The sequence below is a fragment of the Gregarina niphandrodes genome (genome assembly GCF_000223845.1).
Source record: "Gregarina niphandrodes unplaced genomic scaffold scaffold00023, whole genome shotgun sequence".
NCBI classification, from domain to species: Eukaryota; Apicomplexa; class Conoidasida; order Eugregarinorida; family Gregarinidae; genus Gregarina; species Gregarina niphandrodes.
The window spans coordinates 125,340-144,314 of NW_011645792.1; the positions used below are offsets into that span (position 1 = coordinate 125,340).

The 18,975-nt window shown below is 54.7% G+C and overlaps 8 protein-coding genes across 8 annotated transcripts; 5 read left to right on the top strand and 3 right to left on the bottom strand.

The window, feature by feature from the left end:
- GNI_106050 (hypothetical protein) lies at positions 1 to 1,534 on the bottom strand (the record flags this gene model as incomplete). The annotated part of the gene is made up of 1 exon (XM_011133058.1): positions 1 to 1,534. A coding segment is annotated over one exon (1,534 nt), but the record flags the coding sequence as incomplete, so codon positions are not given.
- A 513-nt stretch (positions 1,535 to 2,047) lies between these two features.
- GNI_106060 (hypothetical protein) lies at positions 2,048 to 3,013 on the bottom strand (the record flags this gene model as incomplete). The annotated part of the gene is made up of 1 exon (XM_011133059.1): positions 2,048 to 3,013. One exon carries the CDS (start codon positions 3,011 to 3,013, stop codon positions 2,048 to 2,050), a length of 966 nt encoding a protein of 321 aa, XP_011131361.1.
- Positions 3,014 to 3,110: 97 nt separating this feature from the next.
- Positions 3,111 to 3,765, top strand: GNI_106070 (putative acetyltransferase domain protein; the record flags this gene model as incomplete). The annotated part of the gene is made up of 2 exons (XM_011133060.1): positions 3,111 to 3,382; positions 3,468 to 3,765. The coding sequence occupies 2 exons, from the start codon at positions 3,111 to 3,113 to the stop codon at positions 3,763 to 3,765; spliced, it is 570 nt and encodes a 189-aa protein (XP_011131362.1).
- Positions 3,766 to 4,247: 482 nt separating this feature from the next.
- Positions 4,248 to 7,877, top strand: GNI_106080 (DNA-directed RNA polymerase beta subunit; the record flags this gene model as incomplete). The annotated part of the gene is made up of 1 exon (XM_011133061.1): positions 4,248 to 7,877. One exon carries the CDS (start codon positions 4,248 to 4,250, stop codon positions 7,875 to 7,877), a length of 3,630 nt encoding a protein of 1,209 aa, XP_011131363.1.
- A 406-nt stretch (positions 7,878 to 8,283) lies between these two features.
- On the top strand, positions 8,284 to 9,444 carry GNI_106090 (hypothetical protein; the record flags this gene model as incomplete). Its single annotated transcript, XM_011133062.1, has 1 exon — positions 8,284 to 9,444. One exon carries the CDS (start codon positions 8,284 to 8,286, stop codon positions 9,442 to 9,444), a length of 1,161 nt encoding a protein of 386 aa, XP_011131364.1.
- A 265-nt stretch (positions 9,445 to 9,709) lies between these two features.
- On the top strand, positions 9,710 to 12,463 carry GNI_106100 (hypothetical protein; the record flags this gene model as incomplete). Its single annotated transcript, XM_011133063.1, has 1 exon — positions 9,710 to 12,463. One exon carries the CDS (start codon positions 9,710 to 9,712, stop codon positions 12,461 to 12,463), a length of 2,754 nt encoding a protein of 917 aa, XP_011131365.1.
- Positions 12,464 to 12,607: 144 nt separating this feature from the next.
- On the top strand, positions 12,608 to 17,636 carry GNI_106110 (M20 peptidase family protein; the record flags this gene model as incomplete). The annotated part of the gene is made up of 2 exons (XM_011133064.1): positions 12,608 to 12,622; positions 12,714 to 17,636. 2 exons carry the CDS (start codon positions 12,608 to 12,610, stop codon positions 17,634 to 17,636), a joined length of 4,938 nt encoding a protein of 1,645 aa, XP_011131366.1.
- A 363-nt stretch (positions 17,637 to 17,999) lies between these two features.
- Positions 18,000 to 18,917, bottom strand: GNI_106120 (putative XPA-binding protein 1; the record flags this gene model as incomplete). The annotated part of the gene is made up of 1 exon (XM_011133065.1): positions 18,000 to 18,917. One exon carries the CDS (start codon positions 18,915 to 18,917, stop codon positions 18,000 to 18,002), a length of 918 nt encoding a protein of 305 aa, XP_011131367.1.
- Positions 18,918 to 18,975: the final 58 nt, after the last annotated feature.

The following is an 18,975-nucleotide window of genomic DNA, read 5'->3' on the forward strand; positions in this document are numbered from 1 at the left end:
GTGCGATCTGTGCAGTCAACGCCGCCTTCAGCTCCGGTGGCGGCATCGGCTCATGCCCCGTCCCGACTCCCGGAACCCCGTACCCCACGGCCCCATTCCCGATGACGCCATTTCCCAGAGCCCCGTGGCCCACAACTCCGTGGCCCACAACTCCGTGACCCAGAGCTCCGTGATGTCCCAGAGCTCCGTGGCCCAGAGCCCCATTTTCGGCTGCCATCAACATGGCGTCCGCAGCTGGCAGTTCCTCGGCCGGAAACAGCTCCGTCAGTGGCCCGAATTGCGGACCGGCAAGCGAAACCGCCCCCAGCGGCTCGGTCTCGTAACCGTCGGCCACGACCTGCCTAAAGTTCCGCGGGAGGCGGAGTTCAGCATCGAGTGTGTGCGGCTGTGCACACACGGGTGCGAGGCCGCCGCAGCAGCGGCGGCTCGACGCAGTGCAGCGGTGCTGAGGGCGGGTCGCAGGGTCTCGCCGCAGGGAGCCGGACACGTGCGCGCCGGACGGGCACGTGGCGGACACGTGTGTGCACACATCGCCATCCGCACCGGCTAGCTCCCGCACACACTCCGGAGTCTGCACTCGGCCGCACACTGTCGTGTGGCACTCATCCCACGGGTGTTTGCTGTTGTGGTTGCAATCGTGTGTGCAATCGTGTGTGCAGTCGTGTGTGCAATCGTATTGGTGGGGCAGCAGGTCTGGATCAGAGTTGTTGCAGCACTTGGGGCTTTCGGGGCAGCTGCAGGGCAAGACGGGACAGCTGGAGGGGCGGCAGCACGAGGTTTCCAGTTTTTTCACCAAGGCGTCTTGATTCGCTATCAGGGTCTTGATGGTGGCCTTGAGCTCTTCCTTGGTGAAGCGTTCGGCGTCCGACGCCGAGTCTGAACTAAGTGAGCGACTGGTGGAGCTGTTGGAAAACGAGTCGGAGTCCGCTGGCCAGGAGTCGAACTCGTTGTCTTCGTTCCACATTCCCCGACAGTCGGGCGGGCGATGGCGCAGGTGCCAACTGGCTCGTCTTCGCCCTGGCTCGCGGTAGACGGCTCGTGAGCCCGTCCACCCCCAGGGGTCGCACGGCCACGGTTCGGGTGACCCACGTTCTCGGTACCAAGTATCGGGCGGTCCACGGCCTCGGGACCTGGGACCGGACTCAGCGTGTCTATCTCTTCGGTACAGCAGTCTGGGGGACTCGAAAAAATGGCGGCCTTCCCTTCGTTCCCCTCCTAACCGGCTCCCAAGCAGTGTCGTACCACGCAGTGTCGTACCACGCGGGGTGGTACCGCGAGGGGGAGTGTTGTCACGAAGTGATCTACCATGCCGTCTTGGCGAGTGACCAAGAGGACTGTTTGGTGAGCTGCCCCGACTCCGACAGCGGTAAAGGTCAGTTCGTTGGGACCGCGCGGTTTTTTTCAAGTTAGACAAATCCGTTTTTGCCTCAGAAAAGAACCGCCGATTTTGTGGCGGAGAAGAATGTAGCAGACCGTCTGCAGCTCCTGAAGCCACCTTTAAAAATGGGTCCTGCCCATAGACGTACTGTGGCATCGTGTTTCCTGATGCACCCAACCTTCGTCGGTCATATAAGGACTTTCCCCCACAAGTGTTGCCCCCACACAAGGACTCCCACTGTGTTGCACGGCTCCCACGTTCTTTTGGCGTTTATATATTGACACATCGCACAAAATTCAGTTAAGATATTTTGGTGTGACGCGTGTGCGCGGGGCTGAAAATCGGACTGAATCGCTTGTGCCCGTCAGATCTGAGCTTCAACAGATCTGAGCTTCAAACTTGAGTGCCTGTCATCAATCTGAACATTAAATTCTGATGAACATTAAATTCTGATGAACATTAAATTCTGATGAACATTAAATTCTGATAGACATTAAATTCTGGTAGTCATACATTATTCAATAGAAATAGTTTCATGATGGCAACGATGATGGTCCTCACGAATTTATTTTGTGACAGCACCCATGTAAATTAGAGCAACTCTCGTTTTCGCGAACACCAGTCCAACTGCGGGGTACAATGGTCGGGTACGAGGCTGACATAGCTCAACTACAAGGACATGTCCGTGGCTCGAACCATCGAGGGTAGGGTTCTTCCGCCGGCCGTAAGGTGTGTGCGTGTGTTCTTACTTGACTCTAGACGGCCGTCGTTCATTTTAAGGACGAGAAGAGTGTGCCCGGTATCTGCGTTGACAAAGAGGCGCATGTCCATGGGGTCGAATAAGGGTGTCTTTCCGTTGACTAGATCAAATTCTAGAGTTCTAGCTTGCTTGCCTTCGTGCATGATGGTTCCATTGACGAGGTCGAGGCCCCAGCTGTGGGGCTGTCGTCCGACCCAGGAGCAGTATTCACTAGAGACCCGTACTTGGCACCGGTTTCCAACTACGCCAATGGTAGCGTGCGATCCGAACGGCGGCGCCCAGCAGACTCTCCAGCAGTGTCTTCCCGCCGCAGGGGCACGACGCGCCTTGACCGGGAAGGTACCAAAGGCGGCAAGCCGCGTGTACGTCAGTCCCCGCACATTTGGAGACTGCTCCCAAGCAAAGTCGAATGCCCGCAAATACGCGATTGGGTTTCTCAACAACGCCTCCAAAGGCAACCATGACAACGCCTCCAACGACTCACGCCTAACCTGCTTGGAACAGCTAGCCGTGGACTCCAAGACGGGCAATGCCCCGCTGCTCGCCATCTGTAACTCGTCCCGGATGATCTTGGTCATCAGAAACCACACACCAAGACATTCGGTGGCGTGCCTTGTCTTCCGGCTCACTTGTCGTAATGACCGCCACACATCGAAGCCACCATAGCAAATGATTAACGCCAATGCAATCTGATATCCCGAACAAATACAATCTTCCGCCCGACTCGGGTATATGAGGTTAGAAATAGTTTGGTAGTTGTTTATAACTGAGTTGGTCATAACTGAGTTGGACTTGGATGATCGTAAAGAATTCAGGGACCGTGAAGGCAATGCCTTCAACATCATGTTCATCATAGACTGACTTCTGCCAACCATCCTTCGTCCCATTGTTGTCCATGAGGAGGACTGTCTCTGTGTTCTGAATGGCGAAAACTGGGTCGTGCTCATTCCGAATTTTGAGGATAATTTTGTAATGGTAGAAGCTGCACCTGTCAAACCCGATCACAGTTGCGACGAGGTGACAGTTGTTTGTGACACCAAAGTACTGACCACGAAAACAGAGTCATATCATGTCTCGGATATCGGCGTCAGACAACTAAGTGAATGCCGAGTGCCCAACTTGGTACTCAAACCCATGACGATAGAGGACTATGACCGCGTTAGGGATATTCTTCCTAGCGTCACGCGATGCAGCTCACGGTACTCCCGAGAGACCGTCGAGCAGATGCTCCAGTTTCCTTCGTTGTAAGACTGACCCCGACGGCACCCGAACATGTCTTGACCCCGACGGCACCCGAACATGTCTTGACCCCGACGACTGTTTTCATAGTTTCCCATTCATCATTGTGGACACACTAAATGACACGTTGATCGGGTACGCAGAAGTGCACCGAATGCCACATCTGGGACGTGGAATGGACGGCCGTTTGGAGAAGGTAATTATCAAAGAGGAGTACCGGGGGAAAAAGGTGGCGCAAGTTGCTTGTAGAGAATTAATGGACATCGCAAAGAACGTTTTGAACTGCGGCAGGTGCGATCTTACCGTCGAAAAGCCTGATGCAATGACCGTATACGAACGCCTAGGCTTTGAACCAGTTTCCACCAACGTGTGGAGATTGATGCTCTAAACGTTCTACAACACAAACCTGTTACAACACAAATCGACAAGGCCGGTAGATTGTCTGTCTGATTGATTGTCTGTCTGATTGTCTGTCTGATTGTACTACTACTACTTGAATACACGATATCGGCTCGTACCGAAGAACATGATTAATCTTTTGGCAAGTTGGTCTTTTGGCAAGTTGGTCTTCTGGCAAGTTGGTCTTCTGGCAAGTTGGTCTTCTGGCAAGTTGGTCTTCTGGCAAGTTGGTCTTCTGGCAAGTTGTTATCTATTCCTGCGTATAAGGCAAGGCATAAGGGTAAGGGTTCTGTTATGTGTTGTGTATAGAGGTGGAGTAACCGCGGTATGATACGTGTGTGTGAGACAAGTGTTAGGATAATATCGAGTGAACATTGAGTCGGGTGGTGATTTGTAGGTGTGGTTATTTTGGGGGGGATTTTGGAATATAAGTAAGTGTTGAGGTGGGAATATAAAAATCCCTGGTCGTAAATGGAGGGTTTCAAGGCCGAAGATGAAGTGGAGGTAGAGGGTGAATTCTTTAACGAAGGTTCGTCTCAGGAGGAGGATGATGAGGGTATGGATGGGGGTAGTGAGGTGGACGAGGAGGACGTGGAGGGTGAGGAAATTACCCCGGCAGATTCATGGGAGCCGATTTCTGCTTTCTTTCGTGCGCACGGTTTAGTGTTTCAGCAAGTAGAATCGTTTAACTACTGTGTAGCATATAGTTTGCAGGAGGTTATTACGAACCATCCACCGATTGCTATTACGCTTCCGGCGACTCAGAGCGACACGGAAGGTGCCGATTTCCAGATCCAGTACCGTTTCAAGTTCACGCAACTGACTTTGTCGAGGCCGACAGTGGAGGAGGCCAGCAATGAAGGGCGACCTATTTGGCCACAGGAGGCTCGGTTACGTAACTTGACGTATAGCGCTCAGTTATATGTTGATGTTATGCAAGAGACTTTCAAAGTCTACTCTAATGGGACAGAAGTAAAGGCAGATTTCCAAAAGTATCCCCAAGTACCTCTGGGAAGGATACCTATCATGTTACGTTCCGCTTATTGCTGGCTACATAATTTGTCGGAGATGCGACGTGTGGAAATGGGGGAATGTGGCTTCGACCAGGGTGGGTACTTCATTGTTAATGGGATGGAGAAAGTGTTGATAGCACAAGAGAAGATGGCGAGTAATTTTGTGTACGTGTTTAAGAAAAGTAATAACAAGGTTAGTTGGGTTGCTGAAATACGCTGTCAACGTGAGGATATGCAGGCAACATCACCGTTTGCTATTAAAATCCGTTGTCGAAGTACTGGTATCAAGAGTAAGGCTGGTGGTCAGATTGTATGTGTGCTTCCTTATATTAGGTCGGAGATACCCCTAGTAGTGTTGTTTCGGGCATTGGGTATATTATCGGATAATGATATTTGTCAGCGCATTGTACGTGACCCTAATGACTATGAGATGTTAACATTATTGAAACCGAGTTTAGAAGAAGGTAGTTTGTTCTTAACACAGAGTGTGTGCTTGGATTATATTGGACGACGTGGACCAACGGTAGGTGCACCGAAGGAGCTACGTGTGCAATACGCACGTGAATTGTTACATCGCGAGGTCTTATCACACGTCGGACACACACCCGGCTGCGAAAACCGGAAAGCATGGTTCCTCGGCAACATGACGCATCGACTGTTGCAGGGTGAGTTGGGTCGTGCACAGGAGGATGACCGTGACCACTTTGGCAAGAAACGCATCGATTTGGCTGGTGCTCTGATCTCCTCTTCTTTCGGACAGTTATTTCGGAAGATGGTAAAAGACGCAACGCGTACTTTACAAAGGCAAATCGAAGGTGGCCGCAACTTCGACTTGGCAGGTGCTATTCGTATGACATCGCCAATCACCCAGGGACTGAACTACCAGCTCGCCACGGGTAACTGGGGCAAAAATAAGGAGGGTGCCGTGGTTCGAACCGGGGTCTCACAGGTGTTGAACCGCCTCACCTTCCTGTCTGCGCTTTCCCATCTACGGCGCCTCAACACCCCGCTCGGTCGTGAAGGCAAAATGGCCAAACCGCGCCAACTACACAACACGCATTGGGGCATGATATGTCCCGCAGAAACACCAGAAGGTCAGTCAGTAGGTCTCGTAAAAAACCTCGCTCTCATGTGTCGTATTAGCGTTGGTTTTAATTCGACACAACTTAAGAATTTCTTATGGGACTGTGGTATGCAAGCATTGGACGACATGACACCGGCAGAGATGCAGAGTCAAGTGCGTGTCTTCGTTAACGGGGCATGGCTAGGATGTTTCCCCGTTAATAGTGAGATCGTGTTGTTCCTCAAGCAACTACGACGGGAAGGCAAGATCAGTAACGAGGCATCAATTGTGTTCGACGCTGCCAATCGTGAGATCCGTATTTTCTCAGATGCTGGACGTTCGTTGCGTCCATTATATCTGGTCAAGAAGAACAAGTTGGTAATTAGAAAACACCACATTCAGTCGATTGCGGAATCACAGTCACCCGATGATTGGAGCTACTTAGTTAAACAAGGCACGGTCGAGTTCCTAGACTGTGAGGAAGAGGAAGCGGCCATGGTCGCCATGTTCGTAGAGGACCTAGATGAGAAGCGTGCTCCTTCTACGTCTACTCAAGTAGGTTATTGCAAAACGTATACCCACTGCGAGATCCATCCTTCCATGCTCCTAGGAGTATGTGCCACTCTGATCCCTTTCCCTGACCACAACCAGTCGCCCCGTAACGTTTATCAGTCGGCCATGGGGAAGCAGGCTATGGGAATTTACATTAGCAATTTCAATCTGCGATATGACTCCACCGCTCACGTGCTATTCTATCCGCAAAAGCCGTTAGTATGTACACGTGGCATGGCGTATCTGCGATTCCGCGAACTACCTGCCGGTATCAACTGCGTCGTAGCTATAATGACGTATACCGGTTACAACCAAGAGGACTCTCTCATTATGTCCCAAAGCAGCATAGATCGTGGTCTTTTCCGTTCTATGTTCTTCCGCACATATGTTGCTGAAGAACGTCAACGGGGCTCTCTACGTATTGAGCAATTCGAAAAACCCGATCCAGCTACCGCTTTTGGTCTAAAACGTGGCGACTATAGCAAGCTGGACATTGATGGACTTGCTGAACCAGGATCCTTCGTTCTAGGTGACGATATTATCATCGGCAAGACTATGCCAGTTTCAGTGGAAGAATCTATGGCTTCTTCAGGACCGAATAAGAAGACTAAGAGAGATGCTTCACACATACTCCGGACATCTGAAAACGGTGTTGTTGAGTCCGTTATGCTATCCGTTAATGGGAAAGGCTTTCGTTTCGTCAAAGTTAAAGTCCGCTCTGTTCGTGTTCCACAGATCGGAGATAAATTCGCTTCTAGACATGGTCAAAAGGGAACTATCGGAGTCACCTATCGTCAGGAAGATCTGCCCTTTAATCGCGACGGGACAACACCTGACATTATCATGAACCCACATGCTATTCCCTCTCGTATGACAATCGGACACATTGTTGAGTGTTTACTTGGCAAGTACTACGCCATTGTCGGGGGTGAAGGTGATGCGACACCGTTCATGGGTCTTCAGGTTATGGACATTACAGAAAAATTAAATTCCGTTGGTCATCAACGTTTCGGAAATGAACGACTTTACAGTGGTTTCACAGGACTCCCTCTTGAAAATCTCATCTTCTTTGGACCCACGTATTACCAACGCTTGAAACATATGGTCGATGACAAAATTCATAGTAGGGCACGTGGACCCATTACTACTCTCACCAGACAACCCATGGAAGGACGCAGCAGAGAAGGCGGCTTACGATTCGGAGAGATGGAACGGGATTGTATGATAGCACACGGCGCTGCTAAAATGCTTAAGGAACGACTCTTCGACCAATCAGATGCTTACCGCGTTCATGTCTGTGACCTCTGCGGCCTCTTCGCCACCGCTGACCTCACACAAGGCCACTTCAGCTGCCCCGGTTGCCAAAATGAAACGCAGATTTCACAGGTCTGTATCCCCTACGCATGCAAACTACTCCTTCAAGAACTCATGGCCATGCAAGTATACCCGAAACTTTGCCTCACCGTGGCTTGATACCAATATTGGCCACCTGTCTCATATGCCTCTGGCAGGTAACTTGTGTGGGAACTCAAACTTGTGTGGCAACTCAAACTTGTGTGGCAACTCAAACTTGTGTGGCAACTCCAACATTGGGACTTCGAGCAGCCAACCAGCGTGGCAGACCTGTATAACAAATTATGGGGTCGCATAGTGTGCGTGTGATCGCATAGTGTGCGTGTGATCGCATCCATGATTAGTTAGAAGACCTAGTTTGCGATAGCACTATGATTGCTGGTGGGCCAAGCGTTGACACGACCGAGTTTTTATCAGTCGAAAAAAGTCGGCAGCTCGGTGTGTCACTGGGATTGTACTACGTGGGAGACGGAGGTCTCTGAGGTTGGGGGACTTTTCGGGCTTAAAAAATTAGATCGGGGGATTAATGGCTTTAGGACCAGACTCGCTGACGGGTTCTCCCGCTCGTATGGAGAACGGTATGCCGGCCACTAAGGGCGCGGCGGATAGTAGTGCGAGTTTGTTTTCGTCGGCAGAAAGTGGTTTACCGCCGGCTGTGAAGATCTCGTTAAGGGCGCAAGGTTGCGATCGGAAGGAGGAGCGAGCGCGCATTTCTATTCGCATGGATGACCCCGAGCAAATGATCGACAAGATATTAGATATACTGGCGGCGAAATTCCCGATTCACGCCTTCTACCAAGTTTTAAACAACGAGGACAAGTACAACGAAAAGATAGCGCAGAGAGTCGCACCTGACACAACGCCGAATACGTTTCAGACGAAGATACAGGAAGCCATGTACGAGGACCTGGTTTCCATCAGTCGGCAGTCAGCTGCGGCGCAGACAATTGTGTCCGCGATGCAAGGGGAGAGGATTGTGTCGACGGTGCAGGGAGAGCGCATAGGTGCAGGGGCTGAAACCCTAGTGAGCCCAACTGGGAGCGTCAGCTCGATTACCAATAGAACGATGACGGGCCTTTTGAAGGACGCCCTGGCGACCCTGAGTGCTGACGAACTAGTCGAAGTCACCACCAATGTGTCACCATCGAACACGAGTAAGCTCGCACGTGTGCTCCTCGAGCGCTGCAGACGAAGCTCTACGTCTAGTTTGCGCGAGGTTGTGAGCCAGGTCGCGCAGACGACCGTGCAGACGTCGGTACAACCGACGCCGGATTATGACGTTGGCTCGCGGGCTTCCTCCTCAGGCAAGTGGGAAACCGTGGACGAGAGCTTTCTTCTCGCGGACCGGGAAACCGAACACTCGAATGGAGCAGCCAGCGTTAGCAGCCAGTTCTCCATCACCTCGGGACTTCGCGATTCGGGCATTGACGAGTCCACTCCTGCGGAATTTGATCCTCAGTTGGTCGAACGAGTCATGCTCCTCAGCATCCAACAATTAGAGGAACTAGCGCAAGGGAACGCCCAAAGCGAACAGGAACTGCTACAACTAGTAAATACCAACGTGCACTTCCGCAAGTGGGTAGAAAGTCTCGTCGTCATCAGGAAACAACATGTAAGATTCGGAACTGGGTGGATATTTAACACGCTTATACTTAGAATAATACCCTGCCGTTTGCACACATCTTAGACTCTTGTTGCACACACGCCTTGGTTTCGACACACACACTGATCTGGGCACACAGATGAAACCTGCCTGTATTTCTTTCTCACTTCAGTCGGCTTCGAAAGCTACAAAGACTACGAGCCGGACCTCGGTGAACTTGGATGCTCAACCTGGCGTGACGGGAATCCGGATCGTCAAGGTCTCTGAGTCTGGTGGCCCTCAGGTCAATGCGAGTGCTGCTACAGGTTCCGTCACCACTGGTTCCGCCGATGTGACCAGAACCAGTAATATGACGACAACGACGACGAACGTGGTAAGTAGCAACGTGACGAGCGGCGGTGGCTCTGTTGGGCAGTTGAGTCCGACGAGTGTGCGGAGCAACGCTACTGGACCCTTTGGCGCCTACGGAAACTCTGAGACAGTGGGGCCGATGGCGTCGCAGATTAACTCTTCGATGTTGTCGGCGCATCAGTCTGCATTCCAGTCTACGCAGCAGTCTTCGACGCAGCAGTCTTCGACGCAGCAGTCTTCATTAGCGAGTACGGGCGCGGTGGAGGTGCCGTTAGGTATGCCCATTTCGGCGATGGCCGCGGCGGCCAACGATTTGGCTTCCTCGGAAACTTCGAGGCACCACGCCGGTTCGGTGCACCAAGCTGGCTCGGTACAGCTCACGGAACAGCGCGCCCCCTCCAGTCACATGAGCAGCCAGGAACACATGCGCACGGAGCAATCCCAAGTGGAGAGAACTGAGCTAGTACAGAGGACTGAACAGGTGAGGACGGAACAAGTACAGGGTACCGAGATGCAGGGGCAGATGTCGATGCCGGGAATTACGCGTCCTGGGCCTGGTGGACCTGGATCTGGTGGGTCCAGTGGACCAGGGTCTGGAGGCCCGGGATCTGGGTATGACGAGTATTCGGAGAGCAGCAGCCAGCAGCACATGATTGTGAATGTTTCGCAGATGAACTCACCGGTGGCCAGTGGAGCGATGTGTCGCTTGCCGCTTCAAGACCAGCGTGCGATTTGGCTGACGATGACGGAGAAGGCGTTGGAGTACGAGCAGGAGTTTGTCCGTCGGTCATGTGCGGAGAGAGTGCGGACCATGTTGGGCGCGGTGGGTGTGCCTGTTGAGGGTTTGGGTGAGTTGGACATGGCGGAGGTGGGTGCGAAGGTGGTGCGTTCGAATCCGGCCTTGTGCAAGCGGATCATTTTGGGGATCAAGTGGGAGATTTTCCGCAGCATCCAGGCGACCAGTGAGGCTCTCGGCTTCGAACTGGACATGCCACCCGCCGCCGCAGCACCATTGGTGAGCAGCGAAGAGATGGCCGCCGCTGCTCCCGGCAGCCGACTTATCGCTGAGGCTGCCGTGCGCATTGCCATCCACGGATGCGCCGGCTGTCTTGCTGGTGTGGGCAGTGTCCGCGAAGCCTCGCCGCAACTCCAAGACCTGATGCGCGTCCCTGTGGACGCACCCGAACGTCAAAAACCACAGTGGCTACTCAGCCTTGTCCAGACCAGACGTCGCGAAATGCTCAGCCAGGCTCTCAACGCTGCTATCGAATCCTACCACTGGGAAGTACTCAAAGGTCGCGAAATGCTCGCCTTTGTCGAGTCGTGCTTCCGCAAGAACAAACGTCCCGCCGAACCCGCGGGAGAAGTGATTAGAGAAATCACAAACGACGCCAGTCACCAGATGGTGACCCAACAGCAGATGGTGGGCCAACGCATGGTTGCCCACCAGAGCTCCCTGGTTGGCCAACAAGTGGTCGAACAGCATACCGTTGGACGCCAGATATCCGGGCGGCAGATGGTAGGCCAGCAAATGATTGCACGCCAGATATCAGGGCCACAGATGGTAGGCCAGCAAATGATTGCACGCAAGATATCAGGGCCACAGATGGTTGGCCAACAGGTGGTGGGACAGGTTGGCGCCACCCAACACGCACGGGTGACAAGCATGCAGGTGTCTGCGACCCGAGCCACGAGTACAGCCACGAGCCCAACTAATATGCAGACGCAGTACGCAGGTCTGCCTCCGGCGCCGGTGATGGTTACAGCGGAAGTGACACGGAGAGTTTCCGAGCATTTTCAACGAGTCAGCTCACCTGCGGGCAGCATTGGATCCCCCGCGAGGAGCGTGCAGCCCGCGACCATCCAGTATGCAACCATGCAGCCCGTGGCGACCAGCGCCACGGTGCAGGCGACTCGGATGGTGATGCAACCCTTCGTGGGAGCGTCGCCGTTCGGTCTGTCTCTGACGAGGACGGCTTCTTCGCCCGTGGATTCCGGCTCGCAGCAGCAGAGGCCCGGGGTCGTCCGCACGACAACGATGCCCCCCACGATACCCCCCACAAGGGTGACCTCGACCTTCCAACAGATACAGCAGGTGTCCAGCGCGCAGGCGGGTAGTCAATCGCCGCAAACGACCGCTGCCTACGTCCCGGATCCTGCGATGCCGAAGGCGGGTGATATTGGGCCTACGTCCAGCAGCACCGCAAGGATGCAGCTCGAGCAGAAGGCCCACGCTCAGTTTAACCAGATGCTGCGTCAGAACCACGAACAGAGGGAGAGCAGTCCCAGCAATGTAGTGATGACCCGCACCATGCTTGGTGCCTACCCCTCGGGTCTAGCCGCGACGGGTCTACCCACAACAGGTCTGCCTGCCACCGGTGTAAGTACCATTGGTGTAAGCGCAACTGGCGGTGCGACCATGCCCGGTCTAACCACGACCGGTCTAACCACCACTGGCCTAACCACCACTGGCCTAACTACCGCTAGTTTGAGTACCGCTGGCCTCGAGGAGATGAATATTCCGTCGTTGTTGAGAGCTAGTCCTAGTGCTACTAACAATGTTATTGGGCGGCTGCCCATTTCCCCGGCCTCGCAGGCTACTATTCCTAACGTCATGACGTCTCCTTCGCCTGCCGTTTTTGTGCAACGAGATCTGAAGGGATCCAAGAACCCTGGCGGCTCTCCGTTAGCCGCTTTGGAGGCAACACACTCAAAATCCTACATCACGGCACTCTACAAGGCGACTCAGTAATTCGAGGGTCGATATCGTTTTTGGTTTGAAAGAATTTACCCGTCGACGTGTCCGATATCAGTATCGAGCTGAGGATTAGAGAATTCGAGCTTGGCCCAAGCGGGCCTGATCGGGCCGAGAGCGTGCTCAAATTTTTATTGGACAATGTGTAGACTCACGGTAAATCTGGGGAAGATTGGTTGCTTGTGGACGCCAAGAGGGACGGGCGCTGAGAGTGAACATTGGGCAATGCAATATTGGTAACTTGTAGGCAATTTTGTCGACGAAGCATCCCATACTTGTGGAGGATATAGTGACGAAGCCTAAGCTTTCTATTATTTATCAGTCATTTAACTGTCATGAGAGGCTTCCAAGAGATAAGCCCCGATGGGCTTACGAAAAATCGACATTGAATGGGGACGGGTTTGGAGTCGGTTGGTATGTCCCGAGCCCTCACAAGCCCTTGGTTACAGAGCCTGGTGAGCCTTGTGTGTTTCGGTCGTTGAAGCCTGCGTGGAGTGACCGTAACCTGAAGTCTTTGGCGGCGAAGACAGCGTCGAATTTAATTTTCGCACACGTGCGTGCAGCGGGGCCGGGAAGCGGCGATCCGACGGAGGCCAAGTGCCATCCTTTTCAATGCGGTCGATTTATGTTTATGCATAATGGATTGATCGCTGATTGGGAAAATATGCGTCGGGGATTGATGAGGAAGCTTAAGACAAACTTGGCGTACGACTTTGCTCTGGATCATACACCCATTGACAGTATCGTAGTATTCGCGCTATTTATAGATTTGTTAGAAAGGGGACCGAGTGCGGAATACACGGCAAACGAAATCCGTAGTAGATTTGAACAAGCACTGATGACTATCGCACTAGTGTGCGACGAACTGCAGGTAGAGGCAGTTAGCTATCTCAATCTGGCCATCACTGATGGCAACACTATTGTGGCAAGTAGGTTTGCCATAGACACGTATAGTAGGAGGTGGGCGGCTAGCAAGAAAAACACTTGCCAATCACTCTCTCTTTACTTCGCCTCGGGCACCCGCTGGGTTCCAGAGGCGCAAGGCGACTATAGAATGGTTCAGACGGACAAGCGTCATGAAGTCTGCATAATATCGTCTGAGCCACTAACCGACATCCGCTCGGAATGGGTGCCGGTTCCGCACAACCATATCATGATTGTAACGAACAAATGCGACGTGCTCTTGCAACCGATCAAGCCCCGCTGTTCCGGGGGTCCCCGGAGCCTGCCGATCCGACATCCCGCCGAACTCGCTCTCGGCTCCAGTCGTGGCGAACACCCGAATACACACTCGGGTGCTGAGGTGAGTGCCCACAAGGACCAAACACATAGTCCTGAGCACCGGGCGCGCGTGGCCAGGCAACTCGGCACAGTGCACCAGTCGCTGCGTTCTTTGGTGGATGAAAACGAGGTCGAGGAGGCACTGGCCTGCGGCGTCCTAGGCGAAGATAGCGAACCCGACGAGACGCTCGCGTGGGCCGCCCGTACGAGTCCGGCGACCGTGAGCGGTACGGGGCAACTGCGCAGCGGTAGCCACGCAGTCATGTGTCTGTGCTCACTCGAGTTACCCCACCGTGACCCGCTCTCTGACGCGGTCTACGAGACCCTTTATATACTCGCCGGCGCATCCGACGGCGCTATCGCCATCTGGCGCAACGGGACCTTGCTCGGAACCATGCAGGGACACAAGAGCAGCGTTCTCAGCATGAAAATATACCAACAACCTAACCAGACTGACAAGGCGGAACCACCCCTGACCCAGGCGGGGCAAGCAACCCTGCCCGATCCGGCGTCGTCTGCGGGGTCGCGCTCCACCGCGAGCGGTTCCGCGCGATTGTGGCTGATTACGAGTAGCAGTGACGCGACGATTGCGATCTGGCGGTTGCCGGAGGTCTTGGCTGACTGCGCAGCTGGGAAGGTGCGGCCTGTCGGGCACTACCTGTACCGGCTCTCGTTCGAACCGATGCAGGGTGACGTTCTGGCCATGTACGTCAAGGCGCTTGTCTGCCGCGCCTCCAGCATCTCCGCGCGGGGTCACCGCTGTAAACGGGACCCCAAAGCACCACCGGCCGAGCCACTCAGCTGGCGACGGGACTGCCTCTTCTTCGGCGCCCAGAGTACTGCCGTCGGCGGCATCCGGCTTTGCTCCCTCATCGACCGCCTCCTCCACTGCAGCAGCCTCAACCGCCGCACCGCCAATGCCAGCGGGAGTACGGAACTTCACACGGGGAGTACGGAACCCCGCGCCGGCGCTTGCGGTAGTGCTATGTGCACGCCGCAGTCTTGCAGTCTGGCCCGGTACCTAGTGACGGACTGGACAGGCGCCCCGGAGATCGTGCTCAACGTCACCAATCAGGTCACTCTGCCGGAAGACGAGGCCGTGACCCCTTTGACGCTCGCGGTCGTCGCCGCCCAGAGCATGGGCGTTCGAGTCGACCCGGAGCCGTTTGTGAGCGGCATTCCCCAAAACAAAAGGGCCAAACACGCAGTGTGCAGCGAAATCGCAACACCCCAGCCAGTACCGGCCCAAGACAGCCCCACAGTCAGCAGCGGTCTCCCCCACTACGGTCTCCACCACGGCAGCGGTCCCGAGGGCACTTGTGCAGAGTTGCAGATCGGCGAGAGTCTTGACAGCCTCGGTTCCGTCAGCCGAGACGATTATGCTCGGAGCTCCGGACTCAGCCGGGAATCGCTGGTGAGCAGAGAATCGCTGGTGAGTAGGGACTCGCTGACCAGTGATAGCGCCGTGTCGAGTGGGCAAGAGAACCTTCGTCTCCGACAGAACGAAGACTTATCAGACGTGAAAGACCAAAGGCTGCCTGGACTGAGTGCTGGCAAGCTGGCAGATGGTGGAGCGGATTTGAGAGGCGTCGTGGAGGCGGCGGCGGCTGCGGCGTCTCCGGTGGCGAACTCCCGGGATGGCGAGTCTCGGAACCGTGGTGCCGAATCTCGGTCTATCCGAACGGGCGGTGCGACTTCAGCCTGCAGTGGATTCGAATGGGCGGTATTGAATACGGACCAGAGTGTAAGTCACTGCAGTTTCGTAGACGCCATGGTTGAGGTGGGTAGCTATTTGGTTACAGGTGGTGGTGACGGCTTAATTGTGTTGTGGTTGGATGGGCAACCGAAGTTTGTGTTAAGTGGTCATACGGGCGCAGTCTTGTCGCTTGCTGGGGACAGTCGGCTGCAGACGCTCTATTCGGGCTCGCGAGACGGGACAGTGCGCGTCTGGGACCTGGAGTCGCGCAGTTGCGTCCAGGTTTTGCGCGGGCATCGCAGCGATGTCTTAGCGCTCTGCATCCGCGGCGACCTGCTTATTTCTGCTAGCACTACGGACGAGGTCTGGGGCTGGCACCGGCGCTGGAACCAACCGGTGGTGCGTTTTACCAGCGCGGCGGGCTCTTCCGCCGGTTCTTCCGCCGGTTCGCCGACTGCCGCACACGTGTGCGACGCGCGCCGCGGAGCATCTCGGAACAGAAATCGCACCATTCGGACGCCCCCGCGGGCGCCGAGGCCGGCGACAGTGGTCACGGAGCTCACCGTAGCGGGCCAGATGCTCCTGGCCGCCTGCGGCGACGGCAGTATCCGGCAATGGAGTCTGGACTTCGAGGTGCCCAGCTGCCTCAGCTCCGCTTCCGGCGCCGTGCCGCGAGTGAGCGACGTATGTCCGCTGACGCGCGAGACGCAGTGCCCCTCCCTCGCCACTCTTACCGACTGGAGTCTGCTGCTCGAACAAATGCTCAAGTACCTCGTCCCGCTGCGCTCCATTTCCGGAGAAACCGTCCACCTACCCGACTGCTGGGCCGTCGCCAAACGCATCGGCCGTCTCTTCGAAGCCGCCGGCTGCAGCACTTCCCTAGTCAACGTCGACGCTGCCGTCGGTCCCATCGTCCTCGGCCGCCTCGGCACAGACCCGCGGAAACCTACCGTCCTCCTCTACTCCCACTACGACGTCGTCAGCGCCGGCAGCGAGGCCGCCTGGACCTTCGACCCCTGGGACGTCCAACTCCTCAACGGCTGCTTCTACGGCCGCGGCACTACCGACAACAAAGGCCCGTTGGTCGTGCAGATCATGGCCGCCCGGATCCTCGGCGGCGGCGCCGTGGCGGGAGTGCAAGCTGAGGGCAGAGTGCAGAGCAGCGGCAGAGAACAAGAGGAGAGCAGAGTGCAGGACGCCGGGTTGCAAGAGGCGCCCGTTAACCTGGTGTTAGTTTCAGAGGGGGCGGAGGAGGTGGGGAGCACGGGGTTTTCGGAGTTCATTGACAAGTACCTGAAGACAATCAAGATCGACTACGCGATTTTTTGCAACTCATACTGGTTAGATGACTCGAGGCCGTGCATCGTGTACGGGATGCGCGGCTTGGTCGACTTGGCGGTGGAAGTGCGAGGCGGCCAGGACGCAGTGGGGTTGCACAGCGGTATCCACGGCGGCGCGGTGCACGAGACTATGAAGGAGTTGATGGCGGTGGTGGCTCAGACGGCGGGGCCGCAGGGCACGTTGGAGCGGGACCTGGAATTCCAGAACGAAGTGCGCATAAACCCAGCGTCGTTGGGTGTGATTGAGCAGTTGTGTGACGAGGGCGTATTCACGCTAGAGAAATATGCTCACGCGACCAAGAAGGCGTCCATCCGCAAGAAATGCGCGTCTACGCTTATGCGCAAACGATGGTGCGAACCTTGTATCTCCATCACGGAAGTGTGCAGCTCAGCCCAAGAAGCCGAACTGCGCGGCAAAAACTTCCACATCCTCCCTAGCCTGAGCAGGGCACATATCAGCATCCGCACCGTGCCCGATCAGTCGGTTGACACGGTCGTGCAATGCGCCACAAGGCATCTGGAACGCGCGTTCGCGGCCCTCGACACGCCCAATACACTCACTGTCAAGGTCATGAAAAAACTCGACTGGTGGTCTGGAGACACGTCCAGTGCGCTCTACAAGGCGGCAGAGGCCGCCATCGCCGCGGTCTGGAACACACCGCCTGTGTACATCTGCGAAGGCGGCTCCATCCCAGCCTGCCAAACCATACAAAACAAACTCCGAGTACCCACGATTCAAATACCCATCGGCCGGGCCAGTGACAACGCCCACCTCGCCAATGAACGAATCGGCGTGGTCAATCTTGTGAATGGCATCAAAATCCTCACACACATCTTCAGCAACTTAAACTAGCATTTATTGTTAATAAATAATGACTGTTATTTAGAGGAGTCCGAAGAAACACCAGCCAAAAGAAGCGAAAAGGCAAAGTCCCGTCACAAACTCTCGAGCACGAGTGGATTTATCTTGTTTTGGACTAGCAGGCTTGTTAATCAGAGGGTCAATTCCGAGGCTTGCACGCGCCAGACATCGAGCCAGAGTTATTCCAATTGGCGGTACGTGTGCTTCAAGCACATGTCCCGTCTTCGCTCACGTAACGCCCGTAGAGGAGGCGCATTACTTCGGTGGGTAGCAAAGCGGTGTTGCCTAACCGGAGTCCCGACAGGCGGTGCAAGGTTGGGGGGAAAAAAGCATTTTCTTCAAAGCGGCTACTGGTCATTCTGCGTCCGAGTCGTCGTCGCATTCGGCGTCGAATTTGGAGAGTTGTTCTTTGGCATCTTGAACTTTCTTTTTTTCGACGTCTTCTCGTTTTTTTTTGATCCATGGGAGGTAGTCTGAGAAGTATTCTTTCTTGAGGTCTTGAATCAATTCGGTGCAGCGTTCGAAGCCCGTAAGGGTCCTGGTTTCACCGTTTATAGCTACCGCGGTTCTGGGAATGGTTGTGTAGAACGGCGAGAGGGCCAAGCAGCAGGATTTGGCCATTGATGCCGCGTATGTGTCCTCTTGCTCAGCCGCGTCACAGAATGCTGCGTAGTCCTGGATCATATCTTCTAGTGGTTTGGACGATGCTAAGTCTGTCTTGGTGAAAACGTTTAGGCATGGAAGCTTGCTTTTGAGGGTCAAGCTGGAGGCGTACAACAAACTGGACATTAAAGTAGTGGGGCGCTGGCAGCGCACGCTGTCCACCAAATAGACTAAGGTAGCAGGCACGACGAGGGCCAGAGTATCTAATATAATCGTTCCACTGGCGCTCCAGTTGAACACTTCTATTTGGCCCGGGGTGTCTATCAGCACATAATCTAGTTCCAACATGCGCCGCTCAAGCAAGTTTAACACACCATCAAAACGTGTGGCAAACAAATTCAGAGATGTCAATATCGCCCCATTGGGTCCCAAACCGTACTCCTTCATCACCTCGCGGTAGTTGACTGTGTCTCGAATGTCAATGTTGCATGGAAAATTGACATTATCCACGGCCGGATCAATATTTATGCAATAGACCCGCTTTTTCGCAACCGTCGCCAAATACGTATACAGTGCGCTGACAAACGTGCTCTTCCCAGCTCCAGCCATTCCAATCACCACTATCGCCACCGGCCGGTGCTCATTCTCCAGCGGCAGCGAGTCACTCATAATCTTTTTTATCTTCCCGCCACCGGGGCCCCGCCAGCGAAGCTGCCCCCCCCCCCCC